Here is a 19,181-nt window from a genome sequence, read left to right on the forward strand (position 1 = left end):
TATCATAAAATCTACATTCTCATTATACTGTGAACTATGCAACATTTTTACCTTCATTTTCCAGTTCCAGTGTAATTGTAATCACTAAATCACTTGTTTTGGGGGAATGGTAGCCCCCCCCCTTCCCCAAGCATCAGTTGTGGAAAACCTGCCTTGCAACTTTAGGGACACCAACCTGGTGTTGCCGACCGAACGGTCCCCCCTAAAAACCAATCCGCCCTGCCTGCGTCATTTCTGAGCCTCAGCAGTGATTCACGGATTATCACCTTGTTTCTGCTTAAAACTGCACTCCAGTCATCATCCATCTCAGTGACAGATATCTGAAGCTTTTGTACAACAATCATTTCCACATAAATTCAGCATATTTCATAATAAAAGACAGGGGAGCGATCAGAGCGCCACAGCAGCATGTCTGACATGCTGCCGCTGCGCCTACGTCATTTCGGAGTGCCAGTAGCGATTCAGAGATTATTGCTTCGTTTCTGCTTAAAACTGCCTCGTTTCTACTTAAAACTGACTTTAGAATGATTTAAGAGGTTTTACTTTGTCATCTGAAGGTTAATAATCACATTTTTCCCTTTGAACCTCTACTGGTGGTTGGCTCTCACTGCGGTATTGTATCACTTCCTGTTCCGGAGCACAGCTGTGTTTTTCTGTATCTGTTAGCTGTTTAATCTGTGCAGTTAGATTGATCTAGTTATCTAGATTATGATTTGTTTCCCAGTGTAATCTTTACGTGCCTTAACTCAAGCACTCCTTCTGCTGAATCACCTCTAAATTATTTACACATTATTCACTTTGCGTGTTTTTAGGAATCCGCTAGCTTAGCGTAGCTACTAGCTCTTAGCCGATTTAGCATGGCAGCTTCTCCTGTCTCTCCCGCACTTTTCTGCTCTGGGTGTGAAATGTTTAGTTATTCCTCAGCCTCCTTTAGCAGTAACGGTACTTGTAATAAGTGTAGCTTATTCGTAGCTTTGGAGGCCAGGCTGGGCGAATTGGAGACTCGGCTCTGCACCGTGGAAAATTCTACAGCTAGCCAGGCCCCTGTAGTCAGTGGGGACCAAGGTAGCTTAGCCGCTGTTAGTTACCCCTGGCAGATCCCGAGCAGCCGGGAAAGCAGGCCGACTGGGTGACTGTGAGGAGGAAGCGTAGCCCTAAACAGAAGCCCCGTGTACACCACCAACCCGATCACATCTCTAACCGTTCCCCACTCGACGACACACCCGCCGAGGATCAAACTCTGGTTATTGGCGACTCTGTTTTGCGAAATGTGAAGTTAGCGACACCAGCAACCATAGTCAATTGTCTTCCGGGGGCCAGAGCAGGCGACATTGAAGGAAATTTGAAACTGCTGGCTAAGGCTAAGCGTAAATTTGGTAAGATTGTAATTCACGTCGGCAGTAATGACACCCGGTTACGCCAATCGGAGGTCACTAAAATTAACATTAAATCGGTGTGTAACTTTGCAAAAACAATGTCGGACTCTGTAGTTTTCTCTGGGCCCCTCCCCAATCAGACCGGGAGTGACATGTTTAGCCGCATGTTCTCCTTGAATTGCTGGCTGTCTGAGTGGTGTCCAAAAAATGAGGTGGGCTTCATAGATAATTGGCAAAGCTTCTGGGGGAAAACCTGGTGTTGTTAGGAGAGACGGCATCCATCCCACTTTGGATGGAGCAGCTCTCATTTCTAGAAATCTGGCCAATTTTCTTAAATCCTCCAAACCGTGACTATCCAGGGTTGGGACCAGGAAGCAGAGTTGTAGTCTTACACACCTCTCTGCAGCTTCTCTCCCCCTGCCATCCCCTCATTACCCCATCCCCGTAGAGACGGTGCCTGCTCCCAGACCACCAATAACCAGTAAAAATCTATTTAAGCATAAAAATTCAAAAAGAAAAAATAATATAGCACCTTCAACTGCACCACAGACTAAAACAGTTAAATGTGGTCTATTAAACATTAGGTCTCTCTCTTCTAAGTCCCTGTTAGTAAATGATATAATAATTGATCAACATATTGATTTATTCTGCCTTACAGAAACCTGGTTACAGCAGGATGAATATGTTAGTTTAAATGAGTCAACACCCCCGAGTCACACTAACTGTCAGAATGCTCGTAGCACGGGCCGGGGCGGAGGATTAGCAGCAATCTTCCATTCCAGCTTATTAATTAATCAAAAACCCAGACAGAGCTTTAATTCATTTGAAAGCTTGACTCTTAGTCTTGTCCATCCAAATTGGAAGTCCCAAAAACCAGTTTTATTTGTTATTATCTATCGTCCACCTGGTCGTTACTGTGAGTTTCTCTGTGAATTTTCAGACCTTTTGTCTGACTTAGTGCTTAGCTCAGATAAGATAATTATAGTGGGCGATTTTAACATCCACACAGATGCTGAGAATGACAGCCTCAACACTGCATTTAATCTATTATTAGACTCTATTGGCTTTGCTCAAAAAGTAAATGAGTCCACCCACCACTTTAATCATATCTTAGATCTTGTTCTGACTTATGGTATGGAAATAGAAGACTTAACAGTATTCCCTGAAAACTCCCTCTGTCTGATCATTTCTTAATAACATTTACATTTACTCTGATGGACTACCCAGCAGTGGGGAATAAGTTTCATTACACTAGAAGTCTTTCAGAAAGCGCTGTAACTAGGTTTAAGGATATGATTCCTTCTTTATGTTCTCTAATGCCATATACCAACACAGTGCAGAGTAGCTACCTAAACTCTGTAAGTGAGATAGAGTATCTCGTCAATAGTTTTACATCCTCATTGAAGACAACTTTGGATGCTGTAGCTCCTCTAAAAAAGAGAGCTTTAAATCAGAAGTGCCTGACTCCGTGGTATAACTCACAAACTCGTAGCTTAAAGCAGATAACCCGTAAGTTGGAGAGGAAATGGCGTCTCACTAATTTAGAAGATCTTCACTTAGCCTGGAAAAAGAGTCTGTTGCTCTATAAAAAAAGCCCTCCGTAAAGCTAGGACATCTTTCTACTCATCACTAATTGAAGAAAATAAGAACAACCCCAGGTTTCTTTTCAGCACTGTAGCCAGGCTGACAAAGAGTCAGAGCTCTATTGAGCTGAGTATTCCATTAACTTTAACTAGCAATGACTTCATGACTTTCTTTGCTAACAAAAGTTTAACTATTAGAGAAAAAATTACTCATAACCATCCCAAAGACGTATCGTTATCTTTGGCTGCTTTCAGTGATGCCGGTATTTGGTTAGACTCTTTCTCTCCGATTGTTCTGTCTGAGTTATTTTCATTAGTTACTTCATCCAAACCATCAACATGTTTATTAGACCCCATTCCTACCAGGCTGCTCAAGGAAGCCCTACCATTATTTAATGCTTCGATCTTAAATATGATCAATCTATCTTTGTTAGTTGGCTATGTACCACAGGCTTTTAAGGTGGCAGTAATTAAACCATTACTTAAAAAGCCATCACTTGACCCAGCTATCTTAGCTAATTATAGGCCAATCTCCAACCTTCCTTTTCTCTCAAAAATTCTTGAAAGGGTAGTTGTAAAACAGCTAACTGATCATCTGCAGAGGAATGGTCTATTTGAAGAGTTTCAGTCAGGTTTTAGAATTCATCATAGTACAGAAACAGCATTAGTGAAGGTTACAAATGATCTTCTTATGGCCTCGGACAGTGGACTCATCTCTGTGCTTGTTCTGTTAGACCTCAGTGCTGCTTTTGATACTGTTGACCATAAAATTTTATTACAGAGATTAGAGCATGCCATAGGTATTAAAGGCACTGCACTGCGGTGGTTTTAATCATATTTGTCTAATAGATTACAATTTGTTCATGTAAATGGGGAATCGTCTTCACAGACTAAAGTTAATTATGGAGTTCCACAAGGTTCTGTGCTAGGACCAATTTTATTCACTTTATACATGCTTCCCTTAGGCAGTATTATTAGACGGTATTGCTTAAATTTTCATTGTTACGCAGATGATACCCAGCTTTATCTATCCATGAAGCCAGAGGACACACACCAATTAGCTAAACTGCAGGATTGTCTTACAGACATAACGACATGGATGACCTCTAATTTCCTGCTTTTAAACTCAGATAAAACTGAAGTTATTGTACTTGGCCCCACAAATCTTAGAAACATGGTGTCTAACCAGATCCTTACTCTGGATGGCATTACCCTGACCTCTAGTAATACTGTGAGAAATCTTGGAGTCATTTTTGATCAGGATATGTCATTCAAAGCGCATATTAAACAAATATGTAGGACTGCTTTTTTGCATTTACGCAATATCTCTAAAATCAGAAAGGTCTTGTCTCAGAGTGATGCTGAAAAACTAATTCATGCATTTATTTCCTCTAGGCTGGACTATTGTAATTCATTATTATCAGGTTGTCCTAAAAGTTCCCTAAAAAGCCTTCAGTTAATTCAAAATGCTGCAGCTAGAGTACTGACGGGGACTAGAAGGAGAGAGCATATCTCACCCATACTGGCCTCTCTTCATTGGCTTCCTGTTAATTCTAGAATAGAATTTAAAATTCTTCTTCTTACTTATAAGGTTTTGAATAATCAGGTCCCATCTTATCTTAGGGACCTCGTAGTACCATATCACCCCAATAGAGCGCTTCGCTCTCAGACTGCAGGCTTACTTGTAGTTCCTAGGGTTTGTAAGAGTAGAATGGGAGGCAGAGCCTTCAGCTTTCAGGCTCCTCTCCTGTGGAACCAGCTCCCAATTCAGATCAGGGAGACAGACACCCTCTCTACTTTTAAGATTAGGCTTAAAACTTTCCTTTTTGCTAAAGCTTATAGTTAGGGCTGGATCAGGTGACCCTGAACCATCCCTTAGTTATGCTGCTATAGACGTAGACTGCTGGGGGGTTCCCATGATGCACTGTTTCTTTCTCTTTTTGCTCTGTATGCACCACTCTGCATTTAATCATTAGTGATCGATCTCTGCTCCCCTCCACAGCATGTCTTTTTCCTGGTTCTCTCCCTCAGCCCCAACCAGTCCCAGCAGAAGACTGCCCCTCCCTGAGCCTGGTTCTGCTGGAGGTTTCTTCCTGTTAAAAGGGAGTTTTTCCTTCCCACTGTAGCCAAGTGCTTGCTCACAGGGGGTCGTTTTGACCGTTGGGGTTTTACATAATTATTGTATGGCCTTGCCTTACAATATAAAGCGCCTTGGGGCAACTGTTTGTTGTGATTTGGCGCTATATAAAAAAATTGATTGATTGATTGATTGATCACTTTGGTTGTAGAGAGTCAGACTCAGACGCATGCGCAGTGAAGGCAGGGAGGACCAATTTAGAGGGGACCGTTCGGTCAGCAACACCAGTGCCGGTCTCAAGTCTCATAAGAAACACAAACTGCTTTATGGCCCTCAAATAACACATACACGCCCCCTATCAATGCACCGGCGAGCTCGCAGCTTTAAGAACGAGCCAGCGATTCTTGCATGTTTATAATCATGGTAGAGCTGGTGAAAAAGCAAAACGCTGTCGGAGGAAGAGAAGAAGAAAAAAAAAGAGCATGTGCCCGATTGATGAGTCTCACACTCTCAGGTCAACCTCAGTTGGAATTTCTTGGAACACTGACAGCTGAAAGATAAAGAAGTGAGAAAAACAGATGCAGAGCTGCCATACATACTGCTGCATTTCTATACATACTGAGATAAACTCTTTGTTCTTTATGTATTTCTGTGTATTGTTGCTCCATGGATTGCGTTTGCAAGCTCAAATGGACACAGAGAGTGAGTTTTTACGACTGTTTTGTGACAAATATAGGGGAGCTCTGACCAAAATACCAGATGAAATAGTGAAAAACTGACTCGAGGCAAATTCGGTTGGCAGCCTCAGAAACTGGACATGCTGTCTGTAGCCGAGCCTATATTTGAACAGGCAGGCAAGGACGTGATTTATTTGAGGACGTGATTTATTTGTCCCTGTATTTCTTGAGGTATTGGAGAAGACAAGCATCCAGGAATTTATTTTTAGATGTTTACTTAAAACCTTTAATGAAAAAACTTGCAGAAGATTATTTTATATGCTTTACAACTGCATCAAAGAGTGTCTTAATCGAATATGAATTGGAATACGTAAATGAATTATCCATCAGAATCATTCCACTATAAATCATGACTCATAATCTAAAATATAAAATTTTGCTGCTTGGTTTTTCTTGGGTTCACTGTTGCAGATCTGATGTTGAGCTGCATGTTCATTTGGCACAAGTTTAGCAACAGTTTCATCCTTTCTGATGAAACCCCAGATGTAGACTGAGAATGGGGGGGCATTCTTGTTGGGAGGCAAGTGTGCTAAGTGTTCACACCACCGTGTCAATATAATATGTCAATATTCAATGTCAAAAGACACAGCTCTACAGGTCAAACCATATGTGTACAATTTTGCATCAAACTGGTCAAATGAAAACAGCCAGGACAACCATGACACCTGTGGGTGGTATTTGGTAGACCATATGCACGTTGTGGATGTGGTGGTATGGAGGTTACAGAGGTGGTCCTATAACCAGCTGATTGTCTCTTTGATGCCTCATCATACACAGAAAACCCACCAAGTGTCCTTAATCTCCAAGATGCTACTGGTGTGCAGTTGAGCATCTTGCATAGCAACACACTGAATGGGTAAATGTGAGGCATCATTGTAAATCATTGGATGGAAAATTGGCAGAAAAATGCAGTTTATTTATATAGGGGGCTGGGCTAATCCTTGACTTGCTTATTTCAGGGCCCGCACGTAACGTCTCTCTTATACTGGAATGATTTAGAAGTCCTATTAAAGACTCTTAGCCATGCCATTTGTTATGATTTAACAGGTTCTGCTGACAGCAGTCATCCTCCTCCCACTAATACAAATAAATTCAGCCACGCAGAAAACAAACAGCCTGGAAGATGCAGTGTTGTATCAATAAATGCGTCTCCTACAGCTATAAATATATATTGTGTTGCTATTGTTACCATGAGCATGTCACTGGTGACTGAGTTTGCCAAGTCAGAAACAGAGGAGCTGGCGTTGTAGCTCGACCCATGGCGGTGTCCGGCCTCATCTCGGGTCTGACCTCTGGAGCCACTGCCTGGCTTGTTACCCGGGGTCCTGTTATAATCAACACAAACAGTCATACACATATGCTCATATTTAATATTTATGCAGCTATGAGGTTGTGGTCAGCCTCACTGATGTGGACGGCAGGCACATCAGCTGAGTGTTCCAGTAAAGTGCAACTGTGCGCACATACAGCTATAGAACCCACAAATACTGTTACGTCTACCAAGAAGGTTATGGTTTGACCCCCATCTGTTACTCAAAAAAATGAAGCAATTTTCATTCAGCCTTGAGAAAAGGCTGGTTCTTGCCTTGAGCAGGAACCATAAAGGGGGTCACATTAAACAGCTTTCTGTCAGTCTGTAAATTACCACATGTTTGAAAAACAGATATTAAAGTTTGTAGCCACAAAATATGCAAATAATCCACCAGACAGTGAAGTGTGCTGACGCATCCTCATAAAAACCATTTTCACATCTCACAGCTGGTCTGAAATACTTATTATATGTCCTTTGTTACAACCCCAATTCCAATGAAGTTGGGACATTGTGTGAAATGTAAATAAAAACAGAATACAATGATCTGCAAATCCTCTTCAACCTATATTCAATTGAATACACCACAAAGACAAGATATTTAATGTTTAAACTGATAATTTTTTATTGTTTTTGTGCAAATATTTGCTTATTTTGAAATGGATGCCTGCATCACATTTCAAAAAAGCTGGGACAGTGGTAACTAAAGACTGGGAAAGTTGATGAATGCTCAAAGAACACCTGTTTAGAACATTCCACAGGTAAACAGGTTCATTGGAAACAGGTGAGTGTCATGATTGGGTTTAAAAGGAGCATCCCCAAAAGGCTCAGCCATTCACAAGCAAAGACGGGGTGAGGATCATCACTTAGTGAACAACTGAGTGAAGAAAATAGTCCAACAATTTAAAAACAATGTTTCTCAACGTTCAGTTGCAAGGAATTTAGGGATTCCATCATCTACAGTCCATAATATAATCAGAAGATTCAGAGAATCTGGAGAACTTTCTACATGTAAGCGGCAAGGCCGAAAACCAACACTGAATGCCCGTGACCTTCGATCCTCAGGCTGTTGTGTGTTGGGGGGTTTGGCTGGACATTTTGGTGTTGTTTTCTTTTCTTTGCTCTCCAGGTGGTATGCAAACTGGTTTTTTGTCTGTGGAGAAGGTGCTGGCAGAAGAGTCCTTCACCCTCATCAGCATTATTGGCTGCACTTGTGGAGGATGTTCACGTGCTGCAGCTTTGAGAGGAGTGTTTGTGGATGGTTTGAACGATTCATTAAAAGACGAGCTAGCAGTCCGTGACAACCAAAAGATTTAGATGAGCTGATATCTTTGGCTATTCGTCTAGATGATCGGATAAAGGAGCATGGACGCGAGAGAGGGCGGACATCAGAGCGGGTCTTTTCGTCTCGGGGTTTTCCCTGACACAGATCAGGGCTGCCTCTTCTTCGCCCCACTGAGACTCCTCCGACGGGACCTCTGGCTCCTCTTGCGGATGAGCCCATGCAGCTCGGACGAGCTGAAGCCGCCATATTGCCCCGGTCACATAAGCGTCAAGAAAGAGAACAATGACGTATCTCCAGGTGTTCTTAGACAGGCATAATAATGGACACACACACACAAAAAAAGGGGGGGAAGATCTTTGGTTGTTTAGTTATTTGGGCTGTTTTTGTTTTTATGTAAGGGGTTATAAATTGTTTGGGGATTTAGAGGCGGTTCTGGTGGAGTGAACGACTGGCAGTTCGGAGCTCGGCTGGACTCAGGTAATCATTATTTTAATTTAGGTAATTTTTGTTTGAGGATTGGGTCGTTTTGTTTTGTTGTTTTTTTTATTTCCTTGCTTCCCTAACCCCAACCTCACATGCTCTAAGACCGTTTGTCTTGTGGGTTGTGGGGTGTTGCAGGTTGGTTACACTGAGCGTATCTCAGAAAACCTCTACACCTGGGGGGGGGGGGGGGGGGGGGGATCAGGGGCATTTTTTTGGATTTGGTTGATGCCCGGTTCCACTCCAGCCCCGGTGGGCCTTTGACCATTCGTCATTGGTGTTACCGGGGTGTGGTGCAGCGGGAACGTACCTCAGTCGGAGTGGTGGGCCGATCTGTGCCGTTCACCATTTCGGTAGTTCCACCCCTCCCGATGGGCTGGCGGTATGATCGGTTTGGGGCACCAGAAGTATTTCCGGTTTTCCGCTGCGCTTAGGGGATGGGACTGGGTTAGTTTTTCCTGTTTCCTTCCCCAGCTTGGTAGTTTTGTGCTGTTCGCCAAAATTGAGCTGACGATAGGCTCTGGGAGTGATCTGGGGTCTTTCAGTGTGCTGGGGGGGGTAACCGGGTTTGCCGGTTGTTTATTTGCCCCCGGGGTGGTTTAATGAAGTCCGCCGGGGGTTGGATTTTGTGTTTTTTATGTTTCCTTCCAGGTTCCACCTCCAGGGTTGATGGGACGGTCCTCTGGGGGGGAATTGGCTTGTGGGGCCGACTAGCCAAGTGTGGCCGGGTCTGGGGTTCCTGGGTTGTGGGGAGGGTGCCTCCTGGGGTTGATGGTACGGTCCTCTGGGGGGCGCTGTTGCTCCATGTGTACCTGGGGACCTCTGTGGGATTCCGGCTTTGGCTGTTTCTCCTGGAACTGGCGGTAAAGGTCTTCTGGGGGGTGTTGGGCTCTGCAAGTCATTCTGGTGGGGTTGTTTGTTATTTTTCTTTGTGAATTTATGTTTGTATTGTGTTGTTGGGGCTGTGTTGGGTTGTTGGATTTGGGTGTTTTTGTTTTCTTCCCGGGGTTGGATGGGATGGTCCCCTGGGGAGGGTTTGGGTGGGTTTTGTGTTTTTTCTTGTATGTTGGGTTGTATATGGGACTTTTTGGGGTTTTTTGTTGATGCCAGCCGGCCTTCCAGCCGCGGTGCCCTGTCCTGCTGTCTGCGGTGGACCTTGGGAGCGTTACGCCATCTGCTTCCTGACGAGGACCCCGGAGGGAGGTTCTGTTATCGGGCCTGGTCTGTTCGGTCGCCAGGAGGCTTCCCGTTGATGGGGGGGGGGGTACTGTTGTGTGTTGGGGGGTTTGGCTGGACATTTTGGTGTTGTTTTCTTTTCTTTGCTCTCCAGGTGGTATGCAAACTGTTTTTTTGTCTGTGGAGAAGGTGCTGGCAGAAGAGTCCTTCACCCTCATCAGCATTATTGGCTGCACTTGTGGAGGATGTTCACGTGCAGGCCTAATGACTTGCAGCACCTATGGATGATGCTCACGTGCAAACTTAAAGACTTTCAGCTGAAGCAGATAATGAGATGGCGTTCTGCATTTAAGCCATGAGTGGTTCAAGCAGAATTGCTGGGAACTCGACCTTGTGATGTTCAGTTGTGAGACGCTGAGGACCGCGCCTGGGTTTGACACATTGTGCCTGTGAAGGAGGACGGGTGAGGGACACATGCTGTCAACACACATCAGAGGTGATGATTGTCTGAATAAGTGTTAACAGTAATTTGATATTTTGTTACGCAGTATATTTGAACATTGATGAGAATTGTGCAGCTCGCTTCTCACTGCCGTGGCGTACGGAATGATGATCCTCCACCTGTTGTGAGAAGCTGCTCATTTACATAAAGCTTAAATTCAGACCTGAATGTGTTGCTGATAGTGTGTGCCTTTGAAGGATATTTGGTGTAGCTGTTGACTTACCTCACCTTTTCCATCCTTCACAGAGTCAGTTTGTCGTGTCCACCTGGGGGGTGTTCGGCGGTGAGTCTGGGTCCAGAAGCGTCAGGCTTCGATCCATTTGGGTGCTGGAGAGCGCGCCGTCCTTCACCTCGCCAGACAAACGCACATTTATGTTGTACACAATTATTGCACAAAAGGGAAATAAATTTGTTTTGTTTTTGGAACCGCTTTCTAGTTATTTTAGCGCTGGGTTCAGTCAGATGCTGGTCCGCTCCTCAACTCGCGTCTGCACATAACACAGGCGGCACTGCATTAAAAACCGAAATCATGGTGTAAAGGATCTTACCACGTGGGCTCAGGAACACTTCAGAAAACCACTGTCAATTAGCACAGTTCGTCACTACATCTACAAGTGCAAGTTAAAACTCTACCATGCAAAGTGAAAGCCATACATCAACAACATCCAGAAACGCCGCCGCCTTCTCTGGGCCCGAGCTCATTTGTAATGGACAGATGCAAAGTGGAAAAGTGTGCTGTGGTCTGATGAGTCCACATTTCAAATTGTTTTTAGAAATCTTGGATGTCGTGTCCTCCGGACAAAAGAGAACAAAGGCCATCCAGATTGTTACCAGCGCAAAGTTCAAAATCCAGCATCTGTAATGGTATGGCGGTGTGTTATTGCCCATGGCACGGGCAACTTACACATCTGTGATGGCACCATCAATGCTGAAAGGTACATCCAGGTTTTGCACCAACACATGCTGCCATCCAAGCAACGTCTTTTTCAGGGACGTCCCTGCTTATTTCAGCAAAACAATGCCAAGCCACATTCTGCACGTGTTACAACAGCGTGGCTTCGTAGTAAAAGAATGCGGGTACTAGACTGGCCTGCCTGCAGTCCAGACGTGTCACCCATTGAAAATGTGTGGCGCATTATGAAGCGCAAAATATGACAACAGAGACCCCAGACTGTTGAACAACTGAAGTCGTACATCAAGCAAGAATGGGAAAGAATTCCATCTACAAAGCTTCAACAATTAGTGTCCTTAGTTCCCAAACGCTTATTGAGTGTTGTTAGAAGGAAAGGTGATGTAACACAGTGGTAAACATACCACTGTCCCAAGTTTTTTGAAACGTGTTGCAGGCATCCATTTCAAAATGAGCAAATATTTGCACAAAATAAATAAACATAATAAAAATAATAATAAATTATATATACGAGGTCTGTGATGAAAAAAGCGGTCCTTTTAATTTTTTTCAAAAAATAAATGGATTTGATTCATATGTTTTTACGTCAGACATGCTTGAACCCTCGTGCGCATGCGTGAGTTTTTTCACGTGTGTCGGTGACGTCATTCGTCTGTGGGCAGGCCTTGAGTGAGGAGTGCTCCACCCCGCCCGTCAGAATCTCTTTGTCTGAATAGCCGCTGCGGATGGAGCGCGTTGCTTTATCAACCTTTTTTCTGGACCTGTGAGGAATATCCGAGTGGACACTATTCGAGAAATTAAGCTGGTTTTCGGTGAAAAGTTTAACGGCTGATGAGAGATTATGGGGTGTTTCTGTCGGTGTAAGGACTTCCCACGGAGCTGGACGTCGCGCAGCACTTCCAGGCGCCGTTGTCGGCCTGTTTCGACCTGAAAACATCACAATTTAAGGCTTAATTCACCCAGGATGTCGTGAGAGAACAGAGAAGATTCAGAAGAGGCCGGCATGAGGACTTTATGCGGACATTCCACTCTTTAAGGACATTTTGTAATGAAAGACGTGCGCGCAAATTCGCCGAGTCATTTCCGTGACGACTCGGCAAATCTGTGTGCGCCGCGACAGGAAAAACACCTCCGTGTTGAAAACCATTTGTAAAATTCAGGGGGCTTTTGATGGCTTTCAACAAGTGAGTAACTGAGAAATTGTTTAACAGCTTGGGCATGTTCCAACTTGCCCGTTAAGGTTTCCAACGGAGGTGTTTTTCCTGTCGCGACCCCCCGCGGTTGGGTCCGGCCCGACATGCGACTCTGCCCGCACGTTCTTTCATTACAAAATGTCCGTTAACAATGGAATGTCCGAATAAACTCCTCATGCCGACTTCTTCTGAAAGTTCTCTGTTCTCTGACGACATACTGGGTCAACAGAGCCTGAAATGTGGAAGTTTTCAACTTGAAACGGCGAGACGCTGCCGCCTCGAAGCGCAGATCGCCGTCAGGCGCTGTGGGCCGTCCTTAAAGCGACACTACCAGACCAAAATCTCTCATCAGCCGTTAAAATTTTTACTGAAAACCAGCTGAATTTATCGAATGGTGTCCACTCAGTTGTACCTTAAAGTTTTTGAACAAATTTTGATCAAACAAAGCAGCAGTCTCTGAGCCATTCCTAAACAATGAAAAAACGACGAGAGGGTGGGCGACTCCTCACTCAAAGACTGCTCACAGGCGAATGATGTAACTGACAGGCGTGAAAAAACTCTCGCATGCCCACGAGGGTTCAAGCATGTCTGATGTAATCACATGTGATTCAAATCCATATGGTTTTTGAAAAAAAAAAATAAGGTCCGTTACTTTTATCACAGACCTCGTATATATATATATATATATATATATATATATATATATATATATATATATATATATATATATATATAAAATAAATAATAACGTTTATCAGTTTGAACATTACATATCTTGTCTTTGTGGTGTATTCAATTGAATATAGATTGAAGAGGATTTGCAAATCATTGTATTCTGTCTATTCTGAGAAAAAATTGTGTAAAATAGAGAACATGTCCTGCAGATTAAGTATGGAAAAAAGGTGAATGTAGTGTTTTAAGTTCTCAGGAAATGACACTGTACTTAGAAAGTACAGGGTGTCCCAAAAAAAGTCCCACAAAAATCATTTGACTCTAACTCTGCAATGGCTAAACTGAATTTTGTTTTATCAAACAGACATCAAAATATGTGATGTAGGCTGCAATGAGGAAGCCGCGTACAATCGAGCAAAAAGGGAAACTGGTGGAATCCACTTTGAGACCAAATTGATTGTACAAAACCCAACAACAATATCAATGTCATTTTGCGGTTAGAAAAGCTCCAGACAGAAAGACAACATGGAGGATTGTAAAGAAGTTTCAAACTGAAAGAACTGTTTACAATGTAATACCCCGTCACACTAGAGGCTGAATGAGGCTGGATGCCGTCTGAATGATAGTTCGGCCTACGTTCCGAAAATGTTGAGGTGCATTCGAGGATGTCAGACAGCATTCTGAGAGCAGTCTACAGAGTCAGGCAATGTTTTGCACGTGCAAAACAGTCGACATGTAAAAATATCAAACAGTGGTCGGAGTGCGTTCTGACCGCAATCTAAATATTTGTACAGCATGAAAACGGCATTCAAAGCATTCTGATCACGTTTGAGGGGCCATTCGAAATGATCTGCCATTTTGGATTCTGGCCAAATGTCACGACTGTGCCTGAATGCACCACGAGCACACCTTGAGTGCTGCTGGATTATATTTCCTCCACCCGCAATCGGCCCTCACTTGTACAGCAGTGTAAGTGCATTCGTCATATTCTGACTGCATTCTGACAGCTGTCTGGGTAATCCTAATGTGCTCCACCTACAACTGTACTGCGATTAGAGGCTTGTGCGCACGGCATGTGCACGAATCAGTCGTTGGCGGGTTGGAGCGCAGTCTGGGTATTCGGACGGCTGTCCTCCACAATTCTTATTCCCTCCCAGAAGTGACATGAATGGTGTTTTTTTTTTGACATTGCGCCTGAATTGGCTTGATTCTTGCCAAGTGTGACAGGGCCCTTAATCAGTGGTGGGAACAGCTAAGGCTGTGTTCACACGGCAGGATAATTAGGCTGATATCGGACCTGATCTTCCCCTTCCGACAATCTTAAGGACGCCCCGACAATCGTGATGATGCTAAAGATAATCTTATCAGATATTCCTGTTGTGTGTGGTGTGTTCAGAGCGCTCTGATCTGCTTGGAAGGGCGTCAGGAGCGCTCCGATCGCAAATCGGGGATATTCAACATATTGGATTTTTTGGCCCGATATCGCAGCATGTGTTGTGTCCTCCGACCACTAACGAGCACGCAGCCTGCTGAATGTGATGTGCAGCCAATCAGAAAGCAATGTGACAGACGTACGGAGTGGAAAATAAAATCAAAACAGCTGTTCTGACTTACCAGAAAGTCCGGTGGTCGTGCTGTCTCCACTCCTTTAAAGAGCACCTTTTCTTTTTGTATCATTTTTTCCCTCTGTTTTAAATAGTCCCCAAAGTACCTCCGTTTGTTTACTCTGAAGTCATGTTTAATCTCGAGAGATTTTGCGAGATTTCCTGTCTGAGCTGTAAATGTTCGTGTGTGGTGTCCTTACTGTGTGGATGAACACCACACACTGTACGACCAAACCTGTTAGATCCATGATTTTTTATCTTCACGTGTGTGGTCTCTCAGGTTTTGGAAACCTAAAGATAATTTTAAAATCCTATGGTGTGAACCAGGCTTAAGCAAAACGTTAGCTTCAATAACAGTTAATCCGCTGACTGAAAAGTTATCTTTTTTAAAGCTAAATGGATAAACCCCTAAAAAATGTAGCAGAAGTTGTAGATAAAAGATAAACCGATAATTTTCAGTATTGATTTCAGTACACTAGCAGCTACTGACACAACAACGAGCCAGCACTTCTGTGTCAGATTAGCTTTCTCTCAGCCAAAGAGACCTGCTGACTGTGGAGGAGAAGAAAGAATAAAGACAATTTCTCTTTAGACCATTTAGCCCACACTCTCATGAGCGCCACTAGCTTAGCTAATAGCAAGCTAAAAGTGGACGCTCTCGTTTTGGCCTAACAACTTTCCACAGTTTCTGGGGATTCTGTGTTAGTACGCACCCCGCGGCCGATGTGCTTGATGAATTCCTGTGCAAAAAGTAGTTCCCAGATAATTGTGATATATTCCTGTGAAATAATGAGTATATTTCATCTAAATCAATTCTAAAACGTACTAGTAATAAAATTATAAAGATAACTGAAGTTTTAAGCGTGGCTGTAATAAATATTTAGGAAACGTAAAGTTTATGAGCAACTTCACCTGTTGTTGCTGAAGCACATTGTAAACATTGACATGATGGACTTTGATGCGGAAGAGTTCAGAATGATTATATGATATGATTGGAATGGTTTGATTACCATTTACAGTTGGTGATGAAAGACGGGTGTTGACTTCGTTTTAAAGTCAGAACAAGAAGCTGCACTGAAAGAGATCTATTTTGGACAAAGAGACACATTCTGTGTGTTGTCGCTCCAATGAGCGCGGCACACTGAGCAGGGTGGCGAAAGTAGTCCGGTGAGCTCAATCTGTGGGCGCGAGTGATCCCACAATGCCAAAAATAGCAGAGATGTCAGTCCAGTGAGAGCGGCACTCTGAGCAGGGTGCATTTAGACTTCTTCTTCTTCTCTTACTTAGCAGACTAGACGCAACCAAGGCACAGTGGTGCCATCTGTTCACTTAAAAAAAAACACACACACACGTGGATCAGATTCTGCTGAAGAGTCCAATGGTCCGCAGATATGCCAGCACTTTTTCCATTTTGCTCCAACTGCCCAAGTTAAGGAGTTCTTTCAGAGTGAATGGCATGACCAGCACTTCCCAGGTCTCTGTACAGTTGTTTCCTCTGGAGTACATAGTTGCCACACTGGAGCAGGACATGCCTTACTGTCTCTAATTGCCCACACTCACACTTTCCATCTGGGTGTTTGCCTATCAGAGCCAGCCCACTCCTCAGCCCGCAATGCCGTAATCTCAATCTAGTGATGACTACAGTTTCCCACCTGCTACAGCAAAAAATTCCATTGGTTTCATCACAGTGTTTTGAATAGCAAAATAAGATCTCCCTTTGCTATCATGTGTCCAGTTGAACTGCCAACTCTCTCTCAACGATCTATTAATTATTTCCAAACACTCTGAGAACCCAAACGCCAGTGGAATATCAACAGTTCCCTTCACCAAAGCATTCCTTGCAACAGTGTCAGTAGTCTCATTGCCGTCCACACTCACATGTGCCGGAACCCATAGAAATCCTACCTCACCCCCAGCTCCACGGATTCTATGCAAGGAATGAAACATTTCCATTAAAAGGTCCGGTCTTGACCTAGATTTCCGTTCTAGTACAGTTACAAGAAGTGAAGATGAATCACTGCATATAACAGACAAGTTTATTCAATTTTCCTCAACCCACCATAAAGCCCATAGAATACCCATCATCTCACCTGTGTATACAGACATTTGGTCTTCTACATGCAGGCCTCTGCTGACTTCATATTCCGGAATATACACCCCACATGCCACTTTGCCAGTCTCCTGGTTCTTAGATCCATCTGTAAAAACTTTTAAATATCCCTCCCACTCTTCATACAGCTTAGCACTCACGAGACCAAACAAATCATCAACTTTATTTTTGGAGGCTTGCAGCAAAGTCAAATCAACGATAGGATCTGGTATAGTCCATGAAGGGACAGTCAGCCTGCACACAGGGGGGCACACAGTAAGTTGAAGTATTCCCATTCTTTCTGCCAGAGACTTTACTTGTTCTCCAAAGTTTGTTTTAATTGGCTTCCTTTGGCCCATAAACTCCCAGTGGGCATCTAATAAAGTTGTTGGTGGAATCCTCTCAGCCTGACCCTTTAGTTTGACCATGTACCTAAGACCAAGTTTTGTCCATCGCAGTGTTAATGGCATTTCTTCTGTCTCCACCAGCAGTGACAGGATTGGTGTTGTGCGAAAAGCACCAGTGCATACCCTCAGGGCCTTAGCTTGTACAATATCTTGCTTTTTCAGCACAGAGGGGGCTGTTGAACCATAAGCCACGCATCCATAATCAATGCTTGATCTGATCATTGCTTTATAAATCATCAACATAGTCTCACTGTCTGCACCCCCATGAAGACCCAGCAGCACACCTCAAACAAACTTTGTCAATATGAGGTTTCCAAGTGAGCCTTTCATCCAGCCACATTCCCAAATATTTAAAACACTGAACTCTTTCAAGCCCCTCTTCATAAATTTGCAGCTGGTGGTCCGGGATTTTTCTTTTATTACCAAATATCATGTACTTTGTTTTACTAATAGAGATCCTGAAATCCCCAATCAGTTGTCCACTCAACCACCTTCCCCAAAGCAGCCTGGACTTGAGAAAGGACATAACGGAGGTTTCTACCCCGTTTCCAAACAACTCCATCATCTGCAAATAAGGCCAGACCAAACTCTCTCCCTACACAACTAAAAATACCATTTATTAGAACATTAAAAAGGACTGGACTTATGACATTGCCCTGTGGAGTTCCATTCTCTACCCGACAGGTATCAGAAAATTCACCACCAACTCTTACTTGAATAGTTCTATCACACAGAAAGTTTTTAACCCAATTAAACATCCTCCCATGAATCCCTGCATCATACAATGCTAATAACAAGCCCTCTGTCCACAACATATCATAGGCTTTTTCTATGTCCAAGAACATTGCAACAACTGCATCCTTATTCGCAATAGCCTTCCTCACGTCAACGTCCAGACTCACAACTGCATCTATAGTGGACCAGCCCTGCCTAAAACCACTCTGATATGGCACAAAATATCTGCTTGTTTCTAGTTTCTGGACTAGGCTTTCAACCACCATATGCTCCATAATCTTACACAATACAGACGTTATCGCAATGGGCCTATATGAGCCAGGGTCACTAGGGTCCTTCCCAGGTTTTAGAACTGGGACAATGGTAGCATACTTCCATTCCGTGGGGAGACACCCGTCCTCCAAAACAGTATTCAACAGGGCCACAACCTCTTCTAACATTTGGTCAGAGTGTTTAAACACCTGATAGCTCAACCCATCTCTGCCAGGAGTAGTGTCTTTCCCTTTGCTTATAGCTCGTTTTATTTAATCCAAGGAGAAAAATAAGTTTATAGCATTAGAGTTATCAGCACTAGCTTGCAGTTTATGAGCTTCCACACGTAGAATTTCCATTCTCTTTCTTATAGTCTCTGCACTCAAATTTTGGGAACTGTGACCTTTTTAAACTACTTCACCAATACATTTGCTTTGTCTTTGCCGCTAACAGCTGCTTCATCTTCACCATTTAACAACACAGGTATCAAAGCTCGCCGACAGACTCCTGACATTTTACATACCAGGCCCCAAAGTTTCCCTAACGGCATCTCGGACCCAATTGAACAACAAAAGTTTCTCCAACTATCTTTTTTGGCATTCTTCACTGCACGTCTCGCCTTACTGCGCAGGTGTTTGTACTCACTAGTGTTATTCACTGTTGAGTGTTTCTGTGTAGGCTGTCAGTTGTCCAGGTGGTTTCCATAGTAGAGAAGCTTGAATCTTTGACTGGACTGCGTTGCTTGATGCGAGGACGTTTCGCTTCAAATCACAGAAGCTTCCTCAGCTAAAATT

General features: G+C 43.6%; 1 protein-coding gene across 2 annotated transcripts in view; it reads right to left on the reverse strand.

Moving 5' to 3' along the window:
* Nucleotides 1-19,181, reverse strand: part of syt7b (synaptotagmin VIIb) — a 482,744-nt gene that overhangs the window by 32,973 nt on the left and 430,590 nt on the right. For both annotated transcript variants that reach the window (XM_034191422.1, XM_034191423.1), the window contains one exon: nt 6,963-7,098. In XM_034191422.1, the coding sequence (XP_034047313.1) occupies nt 6,963-7,098 (136 nt within the window). The remainder of the gene's footprint in view (nt 1-6,962; nt 7,099-19,181) is intronic.

Source organism: Thalassophryne amazonica, chromosome 2 (assembly GCF_902500255.1).
Source record: "Thalassophryne amazonica chromosome 2, fThaAma1.1, whole genome shotgun sequence".
Lineage (NCBI taxonomy): Eukaryota > Metazoa > Chordata > Actinopteri > Batrachoidiformes > Batrachoididae > Thalassophryne > Thalassophryne amazonica.